The sequence below is a fragment of the Tinamus guttatus genome, unplaced genomic scaffold (assembly GCF_059628265.1).
Source record: "Tinamus guttatus ecotype Peru unplaced genomic scaffold, ASM5962826v1 Tinamus_guttatus_pri_ptg000806l, whole genome shotgun sequence".
Classification (NCBI taxonomy): domain Eukaryota; kingdom Metazoa; phylum Chordata; class Aves; order Tinamiformes; family Tinamidae; genus Tinamus; species Tinamus guttatus.
This window is the reverse complement of record NW_028289340.1, coordinates 718335-744289: the sequence shown is the minus strand read 5'-3', so window position 1 is coordinate 744289 and position 25955 is coordinate 718335. Positions and strand designations below refer to the sequence as shown.

The 25955-nt window shown below is 38.4% G+C and overlaps 1 protein-coding gene across 2 annotated transcripts in view; it reads left to right on the top strand.

The window, feature by feature from the left end:
• Positions 1-23060, top strand: part of MYO6 (myosin VI) — a 66942-nt gene extending 43882 nt beyond the window's left edge. The window contains exons 24-33 of one of the 2 annotated variants that reach the window (XM_088537534.1): positions 661-811; positions 2302-2510; positions 2951-3029; positions 4992-5152; positions 12162-12191; positions 12691-12729; positions 15884-15987; positions 16749-16880; positions 20989-21207; positions 22232-23060. In XM_088537534.1, coding sequence (XP_088393660.1) covers positions 661-811; positions 2302-2510; positions 2951-3029; positions 4992-5152; positions 12162-12191; positions 12691-12729; positions 15884-15987; positions 16749-16880; positions 20989-21207; positions 22232-22431 — 1324 coding nt within the window. In that variant the 3' untranslated portion in view covers positions 22432-23060. The remainder of the gene's footprint in view (positions 1-660; positions 812-2301; positions 2511-2950; positions 3030-4991; positions 5153-12161; positions 12192-12690; positions 12730-15883; positions 15988-16748; positions 16881-20988; positions 21208-22231) is intronic. The other variant, XM_088537535.1, reaches the window with a different exon arrangement.
• The last annotated feature ends 2895 nt before the right edge of the window (positions 23061-25955 follow it).

Here is a 25955-nt window from a genome sequence, read left to right as displayed (position 1 = left end):
AGACCCCTGCAGTGATAACCAAGTAGTGATAATAACAGAGTTAAATCTTTCCTTAGGTAATCAGGACTTTCTGTCCTTTAGTCATTCTCGCTTTCATCTGCAGGCCTCCTTTTTTCCGCTTCTGAGCAGTAATTGTGTGTTCTCTCTTGCTTTTCCTCTTGAAGTTAAGTAATTGTTAGCGTTAACGTTATTGCATGGAATACTCATGGAATAAACTTCAGCTATTAAGCACTCCTATCATTATTCTTTAATAAAGACCCAGCACTCTTATCTGTTCTTCATTCCTGGGGTTCTTATAAAATGTTTTCTTTTATATCCTTTGATAGTTATGTTGCATTTTCCACCTCGTTGCTTCTGTTCATTTCCCTAAATGCTTATGCTCTTCTTCTATGCTCATCCTCAGTGATTTAATTCAGTTTCTACTTGTTGTTTTTCCTGAATATCTGTTCAGTGACTTTTCTTCCTCGAGTTCCTCTGTAGATTTATAACTTGACCTTCAATATTATTTCTTAAAGATGCTGCCTTCCTGGACTCTCTCTCTTTTCCCAGGCTTTTTTTTTTTTTTTTTTTTCCCTTTGGCGTTTAAGGACCCACTGTAAAATTAGAATTATACATCTATAAAATAATCTGAAGATACATTAAACTGTCTTTCATTCACAGCATTGATGGTTTGGTAAAGGTGCGTACACTGAAAAAGAGACTTGATAAGTTTAATGAAGTAGTAAATGCTCTGAAGGAGGGGAAGGCAGAGACAAGCAAGCAGGTCAAGGAGCTGGAATATTCCATTGATGCTTCAATGACCAAAATTAAGGTATGCTATTAACCAGAGAAATGGCTTCTTATTACTGAAATCTTTTAAAGCTTAATTTTGTTTTTTTTTTTTTTCCCTTTTTTTAAAAGGAAGCACTTTGGACAAAGATTTTATATTGAAATGTCTTTCTATAGACATCTGTGTCATAGGTCTCATTTTTCACTGGACACGTCTAAATCCTATTTGGAATTATTTGTGAATGTAGCTGAAATGAATCCTGAAATTGGTTGCATACATTTCAATCTGTGTTTCAGTGTGTGGCGACACTATGAAACTGGTGGTGTTAATAATCCACTTGTTGCATTTATTCTCAGTGATGTGTATTAGCAATATTTTGAATTAATCAGGGCTGAAACTTAAACAATTTATTACTAATAGTAAAACAGCATGCTGGATTTTAAATCAGTTGAAATTTATAGTTCCCTTCTCTAATGAAATAAGGCAAAAAAAATTGGTTCCTTTCTCTAATAGAAATAAGACAAAAAAATATAGTTACCTTCTCTAATGGAAATAAGGCAAAGTGACTATTAGCCTCACCAAACATCCCATGTCACACTTGCTTATCGCCTTTTTGTTTTTTTCTTCTGTGTCTCTCAACGCAAAGACTAAAGGAAAATAGAGAAAGTGAAATTAAGCTTTAGCTGCCAGTTAGATTTGGAAATATATGTAACAAGGATTATTGCTTTATTAAGTATTTTCATCACGTTATTTGCTACTGACCTCATTTAAAAGTATGCTCTCTTATTATGGTAGTACCTATGGTAGAAATAATGGAGTAATATGGAAAATTTTAAAAAATAAGAGTGCTTGCGTAAATAACATGGAATTATTAACAGTGAAACTAAACTAGAATGCATATAGAAGCTCCTAGTTCTCAAGATGGTAAAGTTTAATTTCTGTTGCCTAAAAATGACTGGTTTCAGAACTGAGGGCAACCTTTAAAGGTAAGTCCTGTTCAGAGTCAGTGATAAAAATAGAAACTGCTTAATATGTTTTTAAATGAAAGAAGAAAGTTATGTACCTGCAGGATTTAAGAAAGGAAGTGAATCACAGAATCACGGAATGGTTGAGAAGGGACCTCTAGAGATCATCTAGTCCAACCCCCCTGCACAAGCAGAGACACCTGCTTGTGCATGTGGCACAGGCTGGCATCCAGGTGGGTTTGGAAGATCTGCAGGGGAGGAGAACTCCACAACCTCTGTGGGCAGCCTGTTCCATCCTCACAGCCAAGAAGTTCTTTCTCAAATTCTGGCAGAACTTCCTGTGCTTCAGTGACCATTGGCTCTTGTCTTATTGCTGGCTACCACTGAAAAGAGTCTGGCCCCATCTCCTTCAGTGAAGGACTTGCTTAAGGTGTTTTTCCTCCACTGCTCTCTCCTCTATGTAATTTTTTTGCAGTGCTCAGTGTTTTCATAGCCATTCATATAATTTTAAAAGATGAAGTACAAACTCAGAGGAATATCATCCCTTCTTATATTTTCATTCTGCAGACCACTATAATGACAAGAGAACAGATACAGAAAGAATATGATGCTCTAGTTAGAAGCTCTGAGCAGCTTCTGAGTGCACTGCAGAAAAAGAAACAGCAAGAGGAAGAAGCAGAGAGACTGCGACGCATTCAGGAGGAAATGGAAAAAGAAAGGAGGAGGCGTGAAGAGGAGGAGCAACGCCGAAGAAAGGAAGAGGAGGAAAGGCGTTTGTGAGTGTTGGATGAGTTGCTGCTTTTGAAATGAGAAGGAAATCAGAAAGGCATTTTAATCAACTTGTGTTTAATATTGTTGCACTTAGAGAGTGACCCCTCGGTGTAAAGAGAGTACTCTCGGTGTGAAGAAAGAAAAACAAACCCCAAAAAACCCCCACCAACAAAACTTTTCTCCCTAAAGATTTACATTCTAAGTATGATCAGAAGGAGTAGGGGAGAGATAATATGAAGCAACTGGGAATACAGTCAGAATTAGAAAGTTTCTTGGCTTTATATATATTGTCTTTTCATCAGAACGGTACTGACTTCTGGATTACTGTTTAATTTTATGGAAGATGCTTTCACATTTCTTTTTTCACTTGCATCATAATAAGATAATTGTCAAAAGGTTTTTTCTTTTTATTCATCTCCCTTTTCCCCTCTTCCTTTTGTAACAGGAAATCTGAGATTGAAGCAAAGAGAAAACAGGAAGAAGAAGAGAGGAAAAAGAGGGAAGAGGAAGAAAAACGTATGCAGGTAATGTTTATTTGTGTTTTCCAAAAAAATCTTTTCCACAACTTAACATTCTCCACCTGAAACTATTGTGTCTAATAGCATAATTTTATAAATGGGTCTCAAATTTATACAACAGTGTTATATTTGGCAGTGTTCAATTTAATTCAGCTGTCTAGAAATATACCTACATAATGCTTGTTTATTTTTAACTACAAATATCGTAAGTCTTTTCACTAATGCCTGTTTTGCAGCAATGCTCATTCTTACAGGTAAATTCTTGGCAACTACTGTAAACAAACAAAAACTATTCAGTTATAGATTTAATTTTTCAAGTGCTGAATCTCATAAGCTTATTGAAGTGTCAAGTTTTACTGTACTAATCTAATAATTAGAAATAGTCCATCTGTAATAAGTATTTTTCAGTATGCTACATTCCCATGTTACTTTATTGCTGTATTTTGGTTGTGTACCGAAGCTAGAATGTTCCAGATGCAATGTTATTTAATCGTACTTAAGCAATAGATTAATGTTCAGTAAGGTACTGTTCAGATCACATATACAGAAGTGTAAGCTGAATTCAGGCTAAAACCTGGATTAGGTACCAGTTTAACAGTAAACAGTTTGGGGATGTTGGTAATAATGAGAGGATGTAGGACTGCCTTTAGTAACCTGTTACATGCTGCTGTGTAAAATCCATGCAGTTCAACCGTGCTCCGTTTGCCTTCATTCCCGGCACTTGCTCCCCGTACGTTCTCACTCTGAGGCACATTAGGATTCTCATCCCCTTGGTCTCTTCCTTATTTTGGAGGTTCCCTGTTTGACCTCGACAGAGAGGAAAAGCTTTTCTTCAGGGACAATTGTAACAACTGACAGGGCAGAAGTTTTGAAAACTTGGTCCACCAGTCCATATGCATGTTTTAAGGCTAGCCTGTATTTTTTTAAAAATATTTTTAGATCTTTATATTTTCTTTATATTTTATATTTTTATATTTTCTTTGTATTTTTATTTATATTTCTTTGTTTCTGCCATGTGTGTATTTGCAATTCAGGATGTAATTACACTTAGAAACACTGCATTCTGCTTTTAAAGCAGATAGGTAATTCTGGGGGGCATTTCTTTCTTATACATACAATTCATTACTCATTATCTCTCCATTTGGTGGTTGATGCTGTTACCTAATCTAGGAATCACAGAGAGATTCTCTGATCTGATGTTACCTGCAAATTCACCATGACCAGCAGGGACTGGCTTTTGTTTCTTGAGTTTTGGGCCAGGGGAAAATATCACCAAGGAAGGCATTGCTAAAAGTCAATGTGTTTGGAACTGGAAGTTTTCTATTAAATGCGCAGATTTTATTTATTGTGTGTACAAGACCTTTGTTAAATAATGACAGTAAGACAGGGTTATGGTGTTGCTCTGCAGAGGCAGCATATCTGGATTGTTTCCTCACTGCAGGAAGCTAGAATTTTGCCATTTCCTTAAATCTGGGGATAGATCATGTCTACAGCTACAGACCTGTATACAAAATAATGTTTACTACTAAGTCTTATAAATACCAAATGCCAAATCCAGAATACAAAAGAAATTCTGTTAGTGCTATTGAGGACTAACCATACGACTCATCTGAGTTTTATGAATTCTAAAAATTTCTCAAATCTAATTTTCCTAATTAGTAAAGTAGTTGAGGAAAAGCTTGATGTGTTTTATATAGGAGTGATTGACATTTTAATTGGAGTAAGTAATGCAAATGATGAGCTCTAATGATGTGATAATCTGTATGAGAAGCAAGATGCAATCTGTAGCTCTTGTATTTTTCTTGAATCAATTTAGAAACTGCTCATGTTCCTTTTTTTTTCTTTTTTAATTCTATAAATTTTTCATGCAGGCTATAAATGTATTTTTTACGCATCTTCCTAACCTCTTGCTTAAGTAACATTTTGCTTTTGCTTGGATAAGATTAGAGTTTTGATTTTATAAAACAGGCTGAAATTGAGGCTCAGCTTGCCAAAGAACGTGAAGAGGAAACGCAGCACCAGGCGGTTCTCGAACAGGAGCGTCGGGATCGTGAACTTGCGATGCGAATTGCCCAGAGTGAGGCGGAACTCATAAGTGATGAGGCACAGCTTGATTTAGGATTGCGCAGGTATGGAGCTTAATGCTTAAATTTCTGCTTTTTCTTTTCCATAGCTGTTTTCTCTGAGAATGCTATAGTTTGTTTTATGTGGTTATGTATTAACTGAATAGCCCTTTCGAGTCAACAGATTCCATTTTTTTTTCAAATTAACTTGTCAAATTCATTTAAAACTGCTCATTTTTACTGAGAAATGGTTTCTCCATTATGCTAATTGCTACCTCTGTAATTTAGATATATGCGAATATGACTCCAGTTTTGTGGGAAAGCATTATGTTGAATAAAACAAAACCTCATCCCATTTCTCTTTCTCTTCTTGAATCTGGGTGAGGATGGCAACTGATTTATGATTTTTATGACTTATTTAAAGGAGGGACTGGAATGTCTTTAATGGCTAGCAGGAATAAAATGTAGGATTTCTAGTACTTGGTGCTTCCAATTGTTTATTACCTATTTATTTTGTCTAATTTTTAATTAATTTTAAGATGCCTTCTTAAGACAGAAATACTTATTTCTGTATCCTTACTGGTAAGTTTCTATAGCACAGAAAGGATGTTTCACATGTTGGATTTGAAAATTAAGCCTTGTCTTAAATATTTCGTTGTCGTTTTGTTTGAACTTCCTGATGAGTGAGTGCTTGACTTCTTGTGCAGATTCATATTGCCTTCAAAGCAAGACCTCCTTATGTGTAAAGGGTGAATCCACAGAAGCTCTATGGCCAGCAGATATAAATATATGTATATATATGCGTGTGTGTGTGTAATATATCTATACATATATATGTATGTGTGTATGTAAAATTGATGCATGTTTTAACTTGTGTGATTGTGTGCCTTTGTTTCTTCCCAGAGAGTATTTTTAGGATGTGTTCCTTATACAGTTCTCCTTAGGTGCTAACATAGAAAGATACTTATGTTTCTTGGCAGTTATAAGCTCACAAAAGGAACTTTCTTTTGTTTATATATCAGTGGTTCTGATTTCAGATTACTTATTTCAAGTATGATCAAGATTTATATCATGCTTATATATTTATATACTTATGTATTAAGCACGTGTGCATACAGGCACGTACACATGCTTGTAAATATCCATGCGATTTAGTGAAATTTTACTGTTCTGCCTTAACAGTTTCTAAAGGCTCTGTACATTATTTTGGATTCAATGGAAAGTGAATCTGGGATTTTGCCTTTCTTCATTATGGATCAGATTGTATTTAGAGGCTTACCAGCATAATTATGCCATTGGCTTGTTAGATGATGCAAAAAAACCTTAATGAATGAATATTTTCAGAGAACTCAACCTCCTAGATATTGTTTGCTGTTCAGAGTTTTATTTAGATGCATACTTTTTTCATAACCGAATCTGTGTGTGACATACCTAGGTAATTTTTCATCATGTACCATATTAATTTGTAAAAGCTGCTGCTAAACTTACCAGTGTTTTTGCTCTTAATTGTGACACAATAGATAGGTTATCTCTGATGTGACTCTTAAGATGTTCGTTTGTCCACGTTGATCACTTTATAGGCCATGTTCTTGAAGATTTTTCCTTATTTTCCTATTTGGATTGTGGTGCAATGCAGAATTTGAAAAATGAATTGAAATTCAGTGTAGTGTTGCAACCTGGCAAATCTCTCAAATACGAATGGAGAGTTTAAAGGAGAACTCAGAGGATTCAATAACTTTCCTTGGTCAATAAAGCTCTAATCTCTGCAGGGCTTCCTACTCCTTAAGGACAACCCTGGTATTTGTCTTCTTCAGGAAGTCTAGGCATGGATGCCCATGCTGACCAGTCTGATGGATGTGACTGCCAGTCTCCTTCTGCTGTGCAGTGGTAGGGCGCAGAAGGCTCGGTGTGATTAGAAAGGGCAGAGTGATCTAAACAAGTAAATACAGCAGAGCAAATTCTTTCTTGAGCAACTTGAGATATAAGCCTCAGAAAAATAGTAGAGAAATCTTTCTACTTAAATGAGAGTTCTTTTTTGATCAGTAACAAAAAAAATATATATACTTCAGTTAGAAAATTATTTCAGAAGAAAGACAGTCCCAAGTTTTCAGAGTTTTAAACATACCAGAAAAATAAAATCTGTTAATTCCAATTCGTTCTGATATATTTAAACCAAACTAAGACCTTCTTCAAACTCAGTATCTTCTATTGAAATTCAAGGGCAGAATTTCCACATAACTTCAGGAATGGGTTTGAAGTCGTGTGCTGAAATTCTTATCTGTAGTTAGGTATCTTAACTGGCTTCAACAAAACGTGCAAGTTAATCAAAACAATCCCTGGGACTTTTAACTATTATCAATCCCCATTTTGCTGGAGTCTAATGAAGTTGTATTCTACCATCTCCTGAATTTGAGACCTCGATAGCATACCTTAAAATCCCTGAGACCTTAACGTTTGTTTTGCTCTTTGCATTAGCTCTGGTTAAGACACAGTGTGTATGGCTGCATGCGAGATTGTGCCACCAGTGCCACTGGTTCTGCAGGGCCCTCACGTTTGCAAATTAGTGTTTGCAAACACTTTGGCTTTGCTTAGGCTTTGGCAGCAACCAAGGGGTATTTTACTCTGTGCTGCACTGTCTACAGAGTGAAAAAGCAAGCGCTGCGATTTCTTAGCTAGTTAGACAGGTGCGACTGCGAATGAACTGCTGTGTTGTGCTCCCTTTTATAGAATCTATGGTGTTATGCACTGGCGTATTTGAAGATAGGTAGCCTCTCTGTTATTTCTTTTTTTCTTCAATACTTTGCTTCATTTGAAATCAATACGTTGAATTCTGATGCCTTGCTTTGAAGTCTCGAAGGGAAGGGCTCTGGAAAGGACGCTCGCACCGCAGCACCTTGTCTAGAGGAGCACAACGTCGGCAAAAGCCGCTGAGCAGGAAAGCGCAGGCAGCGAGAGGCAGCCCCAGCGCCGAGCGCGCACGGGCAGCACCGAGCCCCGGCCCGGAGGTGGCTCTGACTCCGCCGGGGCAGCACCAGCAGAGCCCCTGGGGAGCGCAGCGACCAGAGCAGGAAAACGGAGCATAGCGTGACAGTTACCTTGTGCAGCAGTTTACAGGGAGTCTGCCCCCGGCTCAGGAAAAGAGTTCTCTCCACGATCTCTTCTGTCAGTGGGAAATCAGGCAAAGCCATGGTCTCTACTCGGCAGAGAGCTGCAGCAGGAAGACTGTGGCAACACAGACTGAAACACCACAGAAACATGTGGCAGTCCAGGTCTCTGGCTGTGGGAAGTGTCTGAGCCTCTCCGTGTTACCAGGGAGTAGCAAAAACAACACCTGCCTTAGGTGTGAACAGGTGGATGACCTACTTAACCTGATGGTGGAGGTGAAGGAGAAGGCAAGAAAGGCTGAGGAGCATCAGGGAATGTGAGAAAGAAATAGACTTCTGGAGTCGGCCCAGGAAGTGCACCCACAGAACCCCCCAAAATCCATCTGCCCCCTACCCTCTTGCCATAGGGTGGAGGGGGCAGAATTAACAGTATTAAGAGATGAACAAGAATGGAAGCGGGTCCCTGTTCGAGGTGGCAGGAGAACCCTTTCCAGGCCCACCTCCCCTCCCCAGGTGAGAATGTTCAACAGGTATGAGGAACTTGAGGGCCAGAAAAATGAGGTCAAGGACCAGGGTCCATGTAGGGGCAAGGGACTTGCCCATGTCTAGGGCAAGTCAGGCAAGTCTGCACCTTAAGGCTGCCCCCACTAAGGAGAAAAAGAGCACCCAGAAGCAGCAGCTTGTGATTGTTGTGGGAGACTCCCTGCTGCAGGGCACAGAGGCACCAATCTACAGACTCAACCCCTTGTCTGGAGAGCTCTGTTGCCTGCCAGGGACTTAAATAAGGGATGTTGCAGAGAGACTGCCAAGGCTTGTCCAGGCATCTGACTATTATTCCTTGTTACTGTTTTATGTGGGCCCTAATGACGCCATGGGGAGGCTGAGCAATGTCAAATGAGATTTCAGAGCCCTGGGAATGGCAGTCAAAGGTCTAGGAGCCCAGGTTGTGTTCTCCTCTATCCTGCCAGTGAGGGCAATGGGTGTGAGGAGGAAAAGGCAGCTATCAAAGGTTAACAACTGGCTGCGTTGCTGGTCTTGGCAACAGGGTTTTGGTTTCTTTGACCATGGGACACTGTTTGAAGACCACCAGCTAGTGGGGAAAGATGAGAGCCACCTCAGCAAGAGGGACATGTGTGTCTTGGCCAACAGGTTGGCCAGCCTGATTAGGAAGGCTTTAAACTAAGCAAGAAGGAGGGAGTGTTACATGGACAGGGCAATCAGCGTGATGCAGCCAAAGTCAGAATGCGTCCAGCAGGAGCATGGAAGTGGGGAAGTTAACATAAGATATGATTATAGAAGGTCCTCCTTCACCCGTCCCAGGAAACCTGCAGGCTCGATTACTTCCCTGAAATGCCTGTACAGCAATGCGCACAGCGTGGGGAATAAACAGGAGGAACTGGAGATCTGTGTGCAGTCCCAGCATCATGATCTCATTGGAACTACAGAGACATGCTGGGGTAGCTCACACGACTGAAGTGCTGTCGGGGAATGCTATGTGTCCTTTAGGAAGGACAGGCTGGGAAGGCGAGGTGGTGGAGTTGCTCTTTATGTGAGAGAGCAACTGGAATGCATGGAGCTCAACCTGGGGGTGTGTGATGAGCTGGTTGTGAGCTTGTGGGTAAGGATTAGAGAGCAGGCTAATAGACACGGTGATAGGTGTTTGCTACAGGCTACCTGATCAAAGTGAGGAAGTTGATGAAGCCTTCTACAGACAGCTAGAAGTAGCCTCATGGTCACAGGCCCTAGTTCTCCTGGGGGTCTTCAACCAGCCTGATATCAGTTGGAAAGACAATGCAGCCAGGCACAAGCAGTCCTGCAAGTTCCTGCAGAGCACTGATGGTAACTTTTTGACACAGGTTGTAGAGGAGCCAGTGAGGAGAGGTGGGCTGCTGGACATAGTATTAACAGACAGAGAGGGACTTGTTGGGGATTTGAAGGTGGGGGGTAGCCTTGGCTGCTTTGATCATGGGTTGGTGGTGTTCAGGATCCAGCAAGGAGGAGGCAGGGCTGTAAGGAGCCTTGCGACCATGGACTTCAGGAGGGCCAACTTTGTCCTCTTCAGAGAGCTCCTTGGAGGGATCCCATGGGCTAGGGCTCTAAAAGGAAGGGGAGCCATTGTCTCTAAGCATGTGGAGGACAAGAAGGGGAGCCGTTGTCTCTAAGCATGTGGAGGACAAGAAGGGGAGCCGTTGTCTCTAAGCATGTGGAGGACAAGAAGGGGAGCCATTGTCTCTAAGCATGTGGAGGACAAGAAGGTGCTCAGGAGTAGTCAGCATGGATTCACCAGGGGGAAGTCATGCTTGACTAACCTGATAGCCTTCTGTGATGGAATGACCGGCTGGATAGATGAGGGGAGGGCGGTGGATGTCATCTATCTCGATTTCACCAAGGCTTTTGACACCGTCCCTCACAACATCCTCCTGGGCAAGCTCCGGAAGTGTGGGATAGATGAGTGGACAGTGAGGTGGATTAGGAACTGGCTGGATGGCAGAGCTCAGAGGGTGGTGATCAGTGGTGCAGAGTCTAGTTGGAGACCTGTAGCTAGCGGTGTCCCCCGGGGTCAGTCTTTGGCCCAGTCATGTTCAATTTATTCATCAGTGACCCAGATGAAGGCACAGAGTGCTCCCTCAGCAAGTTTGCTGATGCTATGAAACTGGGAGGAGTAGCTGATACCCCAGAGAGCTGCGCTGCCATCCAGAGGGATCTGGACAGACTGGACAACTGGGCAGTGAGAAACCTCATGCAATTCAACAAGGCCAAGTGCAAGGGCCTGCACTTGGGGAGGAATAACCCCAGACACCAGTACAGGCTGGGGACCGACCTTCTGGAAAGCAGCTCTGCATAGAGGGACCTGGGCGTCATGGTGGACGACAAGTTGACCATGAGGCAGCAGTGTGCCCTCGTGGCCAAGAAGGCCAATGGGATCCTGGGGGGTGCATTGGGAAGAGCGTCTCCAGCAGGTTGAGGGAGGGGATCCTGCCCCTCTACTCAGCCCTGGTGAGGCCACATCTGGAGTATTGTGTCCAGTTCTGGGCCCCACAGGACAAGAGGGATGTGGAGCTGCTGGAGAGGGTCCAGTGCAGGGCTACAAGGATGATCAGGGGCCTGGAACATGTGCCCTATGAGGAGAGGCTGAGGGAGCTGGGCGTGTTCAGCCTGGAGAAGAGAAGGCTGAGAGGGGACCTGATCAGTGTATACAAATACCTCAAGGGAGGCAGTGAGGAGGATGGTGCTGGCCTCTTTTCAGTGGTGGCCACCAACAGAACTAGAGGTAATGGCCACAGACTGAAGCACCAAAAGTTCCACATGAACTTAAGGAAATTTTTTTTTAACAGTGAGGGTGACAGAGCACCGGAACAGGCTGCCCAGAGAGGTTGTGGAGTCTCCTTCTCTGGAGATCTTCCAAACCCGCTTGGACGCAGTCCTGTGCCATGTGCTCTAGGTGACCCTGCGTGTGCAGCGGGGTTGGACTAGATGACCTCTGGAGGTCCCTTCCAGCCTTAACAATTCTATGATTCTATGATTTACCTTCTTAGAAATATTTACAGGAGCATAATCAGGTGTATTTTGTTTTAGAATTATACTCATTGATGTTTGTCAAAGAAAAAAAGTCTGGCACATTGTTCTGGCAGCGGTTTCAGCTCTTTTACTGATGTTCTGCCTTGGCTTACTATGCTAGGCTACTTGGGGTTTGTGGAATTTCATTATTTATCCAAGATTGAGAAGCACACGTAATAAGGGATTTACTGCACACAAGTGTATATTAACAGATGTGTTTAACAATTGAGTAGAAGTTACAGTTAAATAATAGTTGCCTGTTTTTATCTGTGCATTTTTTTTTGATAAATCACTGGCTGCGTGGTGGCAGGGGGGTGATAAAATGACCAACCTTTTCTTCTTGCAGATCATTAGAAGGCTAACTAGGAAGTAGCTAATTAGTTCTAACTAACTTAAATATCTTCTGTTTTCAGAGCCAATGGAACAAAGCCGCAAATGACTGCGTATGATATTTCATTTTTTCAACTCAAATATGCTAATAGAAAAGAATCTAACACAATTAATTCGAAGGAAATTGATACTGTCCTCTTATCACTAGTGCTTCTATAATAATCTTTATTAGACCGCACCTATAAAACAAAAGTAATTTGTAAAAATTTATACCTTCTGCTTTGCTTATATTTAATATACAAGTTAATAGTAAACTAATAAATCTAATAATGTTCATTTAAAGTTTGTTATAATTAGTGTAAATTTTTCACCAGCCATTTTTCCCTTCCTATATGATTTATTTCATAATAATAATTAATCAAAATTTATATATATATAAAAGTATGTGTGTGTATATATACATACATGGCAATGGTTATTACATAAAATTAGCATCTGTTTATTTTCTGTGCTTGGATTAGCTTCAGTTAGGTTGTCAAGAGACTACTACAGTCATAAAGGATGTTTTTATTTAATATATTGGATTTATGCTTACTTATCATTTTTTTATAGGGAACAAATGGCCACAGAAATGTCAGAAATATTGTCTAGGTAGGTGAAAAGACAACACCAAATGAATCAGTCACTTTACAAAAATAATTTGCCGATTAAATGGATTGAAATATAATTGAGTTAAAAATAACGGAATTAATTGTTAAATGATAAACTGATAAACATTTTTTTCCAGATAAATTTCCTGAATCAAAATCTTTTTATGTTAAAAATCATTTTCCGATTTTTCAATAATTATGTTTTTTTTTTTTTTTAATTCATTATGTAAAGAAAGAACAAGAGGAACATGGCAGGTGTCTTGTATTATTTTGATAGATAACGTTACTCAATCTTACTTCTGTCTTCACCCTTCTTATATGGATGATACAAAACCAGGCTCCACATCTTTTCAAGAATAACAAGAAATTTTATTTTTATTAATTTATATATTTGATTTTTCCAAATTCAACACCATATTAATAAAATTCTTTAATCCTAACATAATTGTTGAGATGCTGAAGTCAGTTGTAATTCTATTCAAATAAAAAAGATTTTGAAAGATACGTTTTATTTGTACAAAAAGCATTCCACAAAAAATTACTCATTAAACAAACACTCCAGGCTGGTTTTTTTTAGATGATAATGGAGGACCTCATGCACAAAGCACAAGTAAGAGAAAGCGCAGGTTTAGATCTGAAGACATTTGTCCTGTCTCCTACTAGTTTGTACTAGAATGTTAATCCTTTGTTGAAAGGAATTGTTATAGTGTCCTACTTTAGGTGAGTACTTAGAAGATGCTTTCTGTAAGCAGAGGACAAAGGAAGCCTTTTGACATTTGTTGTCTGAAATTTACTTGGAAACTCAAATTGTTTTGAGTTTTTAAAACCAAATCCTCTTTTAAACAAGCCACTGTGCTGTGTGTATAGTCTCAAGATCATCCATCTCTCGTGGCTGATGTGTTTTCTAGTTCTAATACTGCTAATCGTGAACACAGCTGTTAACTAAATTTGTTCATTGTAGCAGTATTTTAGAAATGGGTATGAAGAATGTTGTATGCAGTTAATTTGGAACCATTTAGATGTCCAGATCACATATATTGACATATTTCCAGTGGCACTGGTCAAGTCTTAATATGCAAAAAAACAAACAAACAAACAAAAAAACAAAAAAGAAAACCCACAAAACAAACAAGCAAAACCTGTTTTCCAGGCTCTGTGTTTCAGTAGAAAATACAGTGCGTGTTTATTTCACTAAGAATTGTTACTGTCCATAGACTGCAAATTTTTGACTGGAGATTGATTTTTTTACATTTGAACTTGCCCTCTTTTCGATGCATGGCTGCTACTGTCACACTGAGCAGTGAAGACTGGCTGAGAGGCTCCTATGCTTAAAGTCATGAGTCGTACTGTAATGGAAAGGCTAAGCCAGTCAATTGGATTAACATTCTTAAAGATTACTAGTTTAACTGGAGATCATATGGCCTCGTTCAGCTCCTCCAAATTCTATAGACAACTCTTAGAGCAGTGGGAGTGTTGCTAAATAAGGAAAATCCTCAGGATTTGTCAAATTAAGATTCAAGAAGGTTAGACACCAGGTAGCGGAAATTACATTTAGCAGGAATCCTTTAATGTCCTACAGGCATGTTCTTTGTAACAAAATATTGAAATATGTATATGTTGTGAAGATATTCTCTCTCAAATGTTTTTGTTGTGTGTAGTGCCCTGAGTAGGGAGAATTTACTGTCACTGAGCTATGTATTGATTAAAAGGCAAATAAATTATTTTTGGTAGCCTTCTTGTGTATAGTACATAACTGGAAGCTGCACGTTAATTCAGATTAGTAGTATGAGTAGACATAGTTAAACTGATGTTGCAATAAACAGTGAGATTCTGCGCTGTTAATTACGTTGGAGGAGAGGGTTCAGTTGCTGTTAAGAAGTGCATTTTGTTAAACAGATGGTTAAACAGATTTATTCCGTGCAACTTGGATATGGTGTGCATTTGCTGTATTATCTCTGCTTTCAGCACTGTTGTATCTACCTAGAGACATTCTGCAATAGAAAGCGTGTTTTCTATTACATCCTGTCCATATAGTCTCTTTTGAGAGACCTTTAGAGTTTATAAACTTTATAATCCATTGAATATCATTTTGAACACTGTAAAAATGTTATAGTCCCACAAAGATATTACTATAAAAACATCATTTAACTGAAAAGAGCTGTTTTCTTCTGTCTCACATTGTCCTGAGTTGTTAATGTGGCCCATCGTAGCAACTATTATACTCCCTTGTTAAGGATCTTGTCTGTCCTGTGGAACAAATCCTCTCAGAGACTGAAAGATAGTCTGCCTCCTATCTCAGTCCTTTAACTCTTATCCAGTAACAAATGAAAGTATTTTTGTCAGGATCATCTTTATACATGTACATGTAGTGTATATTTCTTAATTGGACTTTTAAAGAAAATAGATATTTTAGTTATAGTTTGTATTTGCAGTTAACAATCTTGCACGTTTTTATGTAATTAATAGCTTTTGCCTTTGAGAAATGCGCTTCCTGGGTGGGTCACTTTTATATTAGTCTGCTTTCTTCAGAGAATGGTCTCTCTTTTTCCTCAACAGAGGAGCTGCTGCTCTTCTCAGGCAGATGCTGTGACATTGATTAGAATCAATTCATTTTCTTTTCCCAAATGAGAATTAAGAGGCACAGAATATTTTCTCTAGTGTTGGAACAAAGATTTGTTCTAATCCAGTTGTTAAACAACAGAGGAAACACCTTTTTCTCCTTCCTCATCTACCTCAGAAACTCTTTTTCCCCGCCTCTGTTTTCTAATGGAACTGAAGTCGTGAATGGCAGCTCTTCATTAGCACTATGCTGTTTCTGGACTCTTAGCAATAATAATGCGCATCACCGTGGGTTAGGGTAAAATGTAGAATATGAGTCCTCTTACATTAACTATTGTGGACAATTCCTTCTAATTTCTTGGCACCTGATCAAATTTTTCATAGAGAATATTTTTGGTCCTAAAAGATACTTCATTTTTTCCTTAATTTTTTGGAAGTATTAAAAATAATTTGGTACTTTGCCTTTGAATTCAGTCCTTCTGTTGCCGATTTTTGCAGTTGTAAGCATGTGGCTGTATCTGTCATGAAATCTGTTCCTCCTATTGTAAAGTTTCTTCTTCTGACCTTCAAAAAAATTTTTTTTTAAACAATTGTAGGGGTCCTTTAGTTCAAGCCACAAAAGCTGCTGCTGGTACTAAGAAACATGATCTCAGTAAGTGGAAATATGCAGAGCTACGTGATACAATCAATACATCCTGTGGTAAGTTTTCTTCCTCTCTGGAGGAAAAGTATGTTGTAAAAAATGTAGGCTGTGTTTTCTTAACGATATTGGTTCAGTTTTAAGTGTGTAAGTCTGAAAATGCTTTACCTAAAGCTTGAAGGTTCTGACAAACTTCCTACTGTCGTATCATGCTGCCATCAAATCATGGGAAAGAAAAAGTGTCAGCTAAAGCATATATAAAATATTTTATCTTGGATATTTAGCTTATTCTTTCAGTAATTTTCCAAATTTCTTAATTTGGGATGCTAACAGTTATTATGTTAATTACTTCCTCCCCCCCACCCATTTTATAAATGTAGAAACTAATATGAACCATTCCATTATTGTAAGGTAACTATTTTTTATTCTGATTCTAACTGCAAGCAGTTGATTAACTTCTTGGAAAGATAGCTCCAAATCCTCCCTGTTGTTCCTCGAAAGGGGAAAAAGGCATAGCACTCCAAGGGACTTTGAGCTATAAAATCCAGGCCCAGATACTGCAAAGAATCATATCTTTATGCTTAATATAATATTACTAGCTAGTGATAAAAATCTGTATTAGAAAGCATTTAAGAAACTACTCTTGGCTGTGGAAATAGACTGAGCTTTTAGCAACCTGTGTATAAAAGCTATATTTCGCAAAATTTTAATTTCCTTGTTTTACAGCTTGATGTAAAAGCATGTACCTATTAATGAAAAGCATTCAATAATTTTATTTTCTGATTTTTCTGACTCCTACCTTCCATCTCCTGTTGAGACAGACATTGAACTGTTGGCAGCTTGCAGAGAAGAGTTTCACAGGCGGTTGAAGGTATATCATGCTTGGAAATCCAAGAACAAGAAACGCAATGCGGAAACGGAACAGCGTGCCCCCAAATCAGTCACAGAATATGGTAAGGAGAGAGAATTTTATATTTATAACAACTTTGGGTAAAATATTCCAGATAAACATTTTTAGAATTAACATTGTTTTTCTTGTTATGTTAAAGAAATGTCTTGTTTGCTTAAAATATTTTTATGTTGAATTAAGGTAAATATTTTGAAAAGGTTAGAGCATGATTCATCCAGATACATTTGGGGTCCAGACAAACAAAGGCCTTAGTGAGGGTTTCTTTCTCATGCTTTATGCTTTTTTAAGATACAACGTTATTTTTCTAAGCAGCTAATCATACTCTTACTTAATTGCTCTAAGCATGTTATATTTCAGGTGACCTTCTCCTTTTTTAATTCTATAAACACTGATATTGCAACTTCTGATTATGGGCTTGCAAATTTTGTGTGGTCCTTGCTTTTATATTATTGTAATAATTGTGGAATTGTAAAAGCTTATTGTAAGCTTTCATTGTGAGCTTCAAAATAGTGCACTAATTAGAATAACTGATTGCCTTTCATATTCAACAAGAAGGTGCAGAAGTTACTACATTTACCACTGCTAGACCTGAAAATCAGGTGCCCTGTGTCTGAAGGAATACTTGCAGGATGGGTTGTTGCCTTTCTTCTTTTTCCTAGTCCAGTGATGATCTGCTATAAAAGGAATCTGAGAAATGAACAGAATGGCAGTGAACACGTGTAATCATACAGCTCAGTCTTCCCTGCTGTCTTCTGGACCACAACTCTTGTGATCCTGGCTGCAGAGAGGGAAGATACAGAGGAGGCAGCGGGGAGGATGCTGTGCCCATAGTCCTGTTACATTTGGCTTAGGCTGCTGTCTTGGGACAACCAGGGCTGCGGATCCCAGGTGTCCCACTTGCTCCCTCTCTCACTTATTCTACAGAAGTCTCTCCTTCCCCTTACTCAGTTGCCTGAGCATCACTTGAGAGTTGAGCTTCTCAGGGCACTTTGGAGAAGGAGCTTTCTTGCTCCTGTGTAGTGGGAAGGCTTAGACCCTTGTACAGCCTAAGTGTGGAAAAGATCTTAGCGAAAGACAGGGCCCTCATGGCCAGGCCAAGTAACGTGGCTTTAAGTGCTTAGAAAACTGAGGACTGAAACAGTGGGAAGAGGCTTTTCAAGTGCTTCTGCAAAGCTGTAAGTCCTTTTGAATTTGAGCTCCTACATTCCACCCAGAGCCACGTTAAAATATTCACAAACTATAAGGTACTTTATTGGTAATGGGAAAAATTTACATAATGTGCTTGGAATTGTACAAATAACAGTTGCAGTATCCATGCTTTCAACATACTTGATTCAAGGACAAATTTATAGCATTCTTTTCAGCATATTTTTTGTTGTATTTTTTAAACTTTGCTTGAAAGGAAAGCTAGAGCACTGCAGATGACAAGAAGAATATAATAACCTACTGATAGTGACTTTTACAGACTATCACTAATGTCAAAGAGAATTCTTTCTGTTGTGTGTAACTATGCTACATGAGTACTTTACTTCTGCTTATTATAATTATCCTAGAAAATAGTGGGGAAAAAAATCTGATTTCTTAGGTATACAAGATAGAATTCTTTTGCCCAGATACAGGCAAATATATGCTTCAAATAAGGTAGCTTCTTCTTTCTATCTTTTAACATTAATATCATATATTTTTACAACTGTCCATTGTTTAAAATCTATTTTTTTTTTCAATTTAAGAGCTAAGGACTGGCTTTGGCTTGTGGATCGTTATTAGGTTGAGTAAATTTGATATGAATAAAGACCTAGAAGTTAGTCTTTCATTTCTTAATAGAAATATAAGACTTTGATACTACTCTGTTAAGTAGCTAATAGATTGATTACAACAATCTGTGCTTGTTTTACAGGTCAGTTTTTTGTAACAGGCTTTGTGAATGATTGCATAGTAATTTTTAAAAGTAAATCCTGATGGTATTAGAAGCAGTTGGAAATCTACGAAAGATGAGAAAGGAGGCTTTTTATTCAAAAATAAATAATAATTAGCTCAACAGCTTAATTTCATTTTTAACTAGAATTTCAATTTGTGTGTGATCAGCATTGGTGAAAATAATTGAGATAATGAAAGTATAACTTTAAACAGGATCAGTGCTTTTATATTTTGTTCAACATGTGATATTTGTTTGCAGATTTTGCGCCATTTTTGAACAGCTCAAGTAAGTTGGGGAATGGCTTTTAAGCCATGGCTTTTTAAGCTAACTTTGAAGAATAGGAACACTCAAAAGCTCTGTACTAACTTCATTTATCTAGTGTTTTGCTACACATGTACCTAGAAATAAATTGTTAAAATAGAATGCTATGTTACTATTTTAATTATATTCAACAGATGGTGATTATATGTTACTCTAGTGTATTTTCCTGTATTTTCAAGAGATCCTGTCCATCTGAGCAGTCATGGGACAGGAGAATGATATAACCTTCTAATACAGGTTGTTTGAAGGAAAAAGCACCCATCTCCCTCATGCCAATTAAATGCTCTTCTAATTCTAACTACACAAGCTTACTTGTTGTAGCAAAACTCTGGAATCAATATAACAGCTGTTTTCCTAGCACACAGACTAACGTTCAGCTGACGGTTTCTTTTCGAATAAAGAGATAGACTTCCTTAGCACTGAGAAGTAGCGGCTCCGTTGGCTGCTTAGTGCTCCCAGCTTCTAGATTTCCTCTCGAGTGTATTTGTGCACGGGAGTAGAAATAAGTCTTGGCAATTGCCAGTGCAGTGCAAAAAGGTTTTGTTAGTATTAAAGCACTGCTGTGCTGTGATAGATGTTCAATTTGCAGAAATAAAATTAATTTCTGCAATTATAGATTATGTCTCCATAAAATACATTTTCATATAAAACATACTTTCTCAGAGCTGCTGAATAAAAGTAGTATCTGATACAAAAATCTGTTTCATTTTCATCCTTGTATTTACATGGACATGAAAAAATAGTTTGAGGGTATAATATGTATTTTTAAGATACTACTTTTCAGCTTTAGAAATCTACTTTTTCATGAGTGTGAGTAAAAGCAATTTCAAGGGACACTTCTAGGGTATTAGTCTTGTTCATGAATGTAAAAACACATTATTAAAAGTGATTGTCATTTTTCATTTCATTGATTTTAACTCCAAAGTTTATTTTGTTACTTAATAGACAGCTAGCAAAAAGGAATTCGTTTTATTACCTTCATTCTAAGGCACTGAAATATAAATACTGCTATTGTAAACCACTAAAACAAGATCACTTTGATAAGCTTTTGCAGGCAGGTTGTAAAGGAAAGAATCTCACTCAAAAGCATTTTCTATTCAAAATTGATTCTAACACCATGTTTGCAACTAAGAAGGTTGATAATTTGATGAGCTAAGTAACACAGAGTTATTTGCTTTTCTTGAACAGCAAGTGTCTCTTTTCTCTGCAAAGTTTGAAGTAAATCTGTGGGATTCTGTGACAGTCCAAAAATGCTTATGGGAAATGTTCTACCAAAAATAGCTATGAAGGGCTCGGGTCTCCTGTAGAGGTTTGGTCAGTGGATCTTAATGGTCTGAGATATACACATTTAAAAAAGAAGAGAACAGGCAGAATATGGTACACAGAAATCAAGACAGAAAGTTATTTTTGATTGTTGTTTTGGAGTAAGCAGAACGTGTTAACGTTTCTATTAACAGTTTAACTAGTAACATAATTGTGTTGACTGTCAAAAAAAAATCTTTCTTTAAAGACTTTGCTTTTGTTTTTGTTTTGTATCTAAAACTTTCTTTACACAGCGACCTTTTTTCACAAAGAAATGGAGTGAACTAGACCAATTATTGACTAATATTTCTGGTTGATAAAGAATTAAATGTAGAAAGTTACACCTTAATATTGTTTTAAAGCAGAATGCAATACTTCATTCACCTTGTTTTGTCTCAGTGAACTTGAGACCAGGGAGAAGTCTGGTATTACAGGTAGGAACAGCAGTTCAATGTGAGCATTTTTGCACCAGCATTGTAGTTGTAGTGATTAGAAGGATGAGATTGGGATGCTTTGAGACTTTTGGATGACTTTGTACCTTGGGAGAGTTTCACTTTGTCTCTGCTGATTAATTAAGCAACTTTTTGTTGTTTGCTCTTTTGTATAACAGCTCAGCAGAACCCAGCAGCCCAGCTACCAGCGAGGCAACAGGAGATTGAACTTAACAGGCAGCAGCGGTACTTCCGTATCCCTTTCATCCGTCCCATGGACCAGTACAAGGACCCCCAGAACAAGAAGAAGGGCTGGTGGTACGCGCACTTCGACGGGCCCTGGATCGCCCGCCAAATGGAGCTGCATCCTGACAAGGCACCCATTCTCCTTGTAGCTGGTTGGTATCGAAAGCAGATTTTAAGTGCAGGAAATGTTAAGACATTTTAGAAGGAGGAGGAGAATGATACAAGATGCCTAAGTCATATCTTATGTTTTTTTCTCTTATTTCTTCAGCGTTTTTCAGCTTTTTTCTTTCTTTTCAATGACAGAAACTAATGATTTGGGCCTGGCATGGGTGGTGGCTAAATGGTGATAAGATCGTTTGGAGGTGTAACTGGTCACATGTGTTGCACTCGTGCACGTACTTTAACCCAGGAAATCTTGAAGTGTGGAATTTAGGTGTGGATTGTTTGATTATTAACCATCCTCAGGTTATGCACTGAATTGGAGACAGCATGAAAATAAAAAGTTGTGTTTAGCTTAACAGAAAAAAGGCTACAAATTGTTAGCTTCACAGAACGATTGTGTAACTACAGGAGTGCCCTGTCTTTCTACTGATTATTTTTAATAGAAGCACTTGCACCATCTTCTGTCTGTGTAGTGTCAAAGGCCATAAGCAAAAGTAGGACTTGGTTGCTATTGTGAGTGCCTCACTCAGTGGTTCCCCTATTGCAAATGAAACAACAGTGCTCTCATCTCATCACACTCCACGAGGGCTACAATAAGTTTGTTTGTTACAGGAGTCTGACAGGTTCAGAATCCTGGCAAAGGTATATTTTTGTGGACATTTAAACAAATTCAATGGTAATTACAACAGTTCAGTGGCATATGTAAGAGAAATATAGTGGATTTCAGGAGAATGTCTCAGGACAGTGATTTTTGGCGTCTCCCTTTTGCTTCCTTTTCCTTACTTTTTAAGCAGTTTTGCCAGATGAAATCATATTAGTTTATTCTGAAAACATCTGTTAACGTCATCGCTCTGTATAAAAATCTATCTGAGGCCTGTTTTCCTCCTAGAAAATCTACTAACAAACTACAGCTTGAGAGAGGAAACAAAGTGAAGATCTAATCTTTGTTAATGGCGTCTTCAAATAATGCAAAAGCCTCATCTGTGTGTTCTTTTTCTTCCTTAATCATTTCAGGTAAGGATGATATAGAGATGTGTGAGCTTAACCTTGAAGAGACTGGCCTAACTCGAAAGCGAGGGGCTGAGATTTTGCCGAGACAGTTTGAAGAGATCTGGGAGCGCTGCGGAGGAATCCAGTACCTTCAGAAGGCCATCGAGAGCAGACAGGCTCGGCCCACGTACGCCACGGCCATGCTGCAGAACCTCCTGAAATAGGCGCCGCCCGGCCCGCGACACAAAGGGAAGCGCTCCCCTGCACGGCAGGGGCCTAGACCTTCTGTAATCCTGCTAGAGATGTCTAATATAAAGTGAACAGGTTTTCTTAATCACATGGCTTGATAATTTGTACTTTATGAGGTTTAATTTGTGTAGTGAGCTTACTAGCTATGTGGCTCTTGCAGAAGTTTCGGTCATTGCAGTTTGTTGTAGTCTGTTTATAAGTTCCATTATCTTCAGGAGTTTCGGTTGTAGCTCTTTACTGCCTGCAAGTCATCTTGCTGTACTTTGGGCACGTAGTACAGAAAACTGCATTGCAACCACCTTTTTGAAAAATCCCTCTCTAACACTCTCAATAGCTGGCTCTAAGTGGTGGCCTAGTAAAGAGGATACATTGTATCTCATAACTGGAATTGTGAGGCCTTAGCTTTGACTTCTGTTCCTGAGAAGTTGGAGTATACCTTTTTTTATGATCTGAGACATTTTATGTCCTGATTTGAAAACTGTCTTATGTCTGTATTTACCGACTTTTTCAGAAACTGATGGGAAATTCTCCTAGAGACTCATGAATTCCTGCTTAAATGCATCCTCTGTCTTGGTTAAAGATAAATGTTTTTCTGTACATTCTGGGAAGAGCGTTCATATATGTCAGTACATATAATATTGGAGGTACTCAAAGAATGTACTGCTCATTAGGGCTTATACCACTTTTCTCTTAGGGATTTCTTTTTTTTTTTTTTTTTTTTTTAAGTACAGATTTCGACTAGATTTTTTTTTTAAATAAATCTCCATTAGGAATTCTTGGATGGTTCATTTTTCCGGGTAGTGTAATTTAAATATATTATGCAAAATTGTCCAAGGTTTATATCTGGAGGCATGTAACATAAAGGATAGCATAAGGGAAGTATGTTTAGTTTTTTGGTGATAGTATAAGAACTGAATGTTGAGGTCTGAGCCTCATCCATCCTTTTAATGAGATGCACAAAGTCTGCATCTTCTCTTAGACTGTATAAAAATCCGGCCAATAACATAATGCACCATCTACATGCTCTATGCTGATTGAAGTAGCTACAATTTTTAGTATACTGGAATATCAGTGATTCAGACATTGATCTTTACCTAATATCCTCTGTCAGGTTTCATAGTTTGTAACAGATCCCTTATTTATCAGTAAGATTTTTTGTGAATAGGAATTATTAGTTTCATATTTAAGACTCATTCACTTACATGGGTGTTTCACCATGCTGGCCATATTTCAACAAATTAAATACCATAATTATTATCTTTCCAATAGGATTGAAATATAAAATAAGTAGCTTAATATCCAATTAAATATTCAACCTAATTAAAAAACAAAGTTTGGTTCTACAGAGTTACAAAGTTTACTGACACTAACTCATTTTCTCTCAGTTTGAAACCTTTTGGAAACTTTAGTTTTTGAATACACATGTATACTTTATTATTAACTTTCCAGAGGTAATAGTTCTGTAGCACAGTCAGAGAAAGCTGTTGATGGAGATATTCTTACTGACCTTAGATTGTGCCTGCATGCCACAGTCTGCCTGTTGTTAAAAGTTGCACTCCTTTACATATATACATAAGTACACAATACTTCATATATGAACACAATTGAGTAACGCACTCACTCTGTATACAGGGAGTTGTGGCTTTCCTGAACTGTGTGTTTTCAGAGTCAGTATTGCTGCACGGACAGTGATTGCAGCCTAGAAAAGACATTTTCCTTGTAACCCCATGTGGGCTCTTCACTGAAGCAGTAATTTGGGGCTGTAAGGTGAAGGATGTGGCATCAGGCTGCGGGCTGGTATACAGACCTGTGCGATGCTGCATGGGTTTACAGGGGCTGTGTGTGCAGCTTCATCACTGCTTTGTGTTACTGAATTAGAACACAAGTCCTGGAGCTTCTGGTCTTTTCTCTGTAAATTTTTTTTTAATATTGGCACTGCAAGAAACTATGGCCGTATATGTTGCACATAAGGAAGAAAAGCACTGAACTGATAGAGCTGAGGAGCTTCACCCCGTTTGTTTTTATCTGCATTTAAGGTCTTGGCTTGCTTACCACATTCACTCACACGCAGTCTGTTGTGTGCACTTGCGGGGAATCTACAAAAAGAAGTCCAGTCTACTGCATTGATTATGTCAGTATTTCCTTGGTACAGACTGGTTTTTCATGGTAAGTTACCAGCAGGTAGACATCAAGAGGAAATTTTGTTTTACAGAATGGTGTATAGAAGTTTTGGAGGGTAACTTAAGTGACTGACAACTTGGTGTTATCAGGAAAATAACTTTGACATTGAAGTAGTGGGAGAGAAACCTGGTGGCTGATGTTTGCGCAGGAGATTGCGCACGTGACCAAGGCGAGCAAAAGACTCTTTCCAAAAACCAGGGTGCTGAGGTCTGTGCAGCAGTAGGCCTTTTTCCAATCCTTTAAAAGCAGCCTCTTTTCATAGTGTTGCTGATGGCTGATCTTTTTCTGCAATACAGTTAATTTTCAGTGCATTTCAGAATGATATTTTTATGTGAAGCAGTAGTCAGCTGCCTAGAGTCTCCATTGCCCCTTGTGCTGCCTCAGGTAGGGTGATGCTGGGGGTTGAGTTTGGAAAAAAAAATAACATGGCCTGTAGGTTTATCATGTTCTCTAAAGTCCTTTTGAGCTATGGTTGTAGAGAGCAATTTAATTTTAAAGCAAAATGCTGAGGTAAATATCTTGTTTTGCTTCTGTGTGTTTGGTTTATAAAAGCAACATTTCCCCGTGTTTCTCTGCGAAGCTCTCCGTGGTAGCTGCTATGTTCTTCTGTGTAAAACACTCCAGAAAACAAGAGAGGAAGAGAAATCATGGGCCTGTGTTACATTCCTGAATTGGTGACCTAAGAATATAAATGTTCTAAAGAATGTTACTTCAAAGACCATAAGTTCATTAAATACGCATCTTTCATCCACTGATGAGATTTTCTTTTCTAGTTAAATCCTTTTTTTTTTTCCAACATATTTTTTGAAGTATTTAAATGACCTCCTAATAATGTACTGAAAATTTAAAAAAGCAATAAATAAACACATTCCATGTTGAAATCTCTGCTGCTTTTCTCTGGGCAGTTTGTCTTTAAGCATTTAAAGTGCTGTAAGTAAGAGTTTATTAAGTTATGGGAAGGAAAAGGAAATGGTTGTGCTGCCTTTTTCTCAGGTGTCTATGGTGCTTAAAGCTATTCTATGCAAAGATTCTAACTTCAGTTTCTAAGGTAAGTGTCCCTGTGAAGCAACATTCTGATATTAAGAATTTCTAAAGTTAGCTTAGTCTCGTATCAGGATTTTTTAAAAATTCTTTTTATTTTATTTTCACTGTCACCATGAGACTTTTCTGCTGTCCAGCTTATTTATCATCTGGTAGGCTGTTACTGCTTCTTTCATTCTGGATTTATGACAGTCTGGCTAGTGAAACTACTTGCGATCCTTAGAGCTTATAAGGTGCAAAAAATGTTTTTTTTCTTCAAAAAATGTTTTAGTCTGAA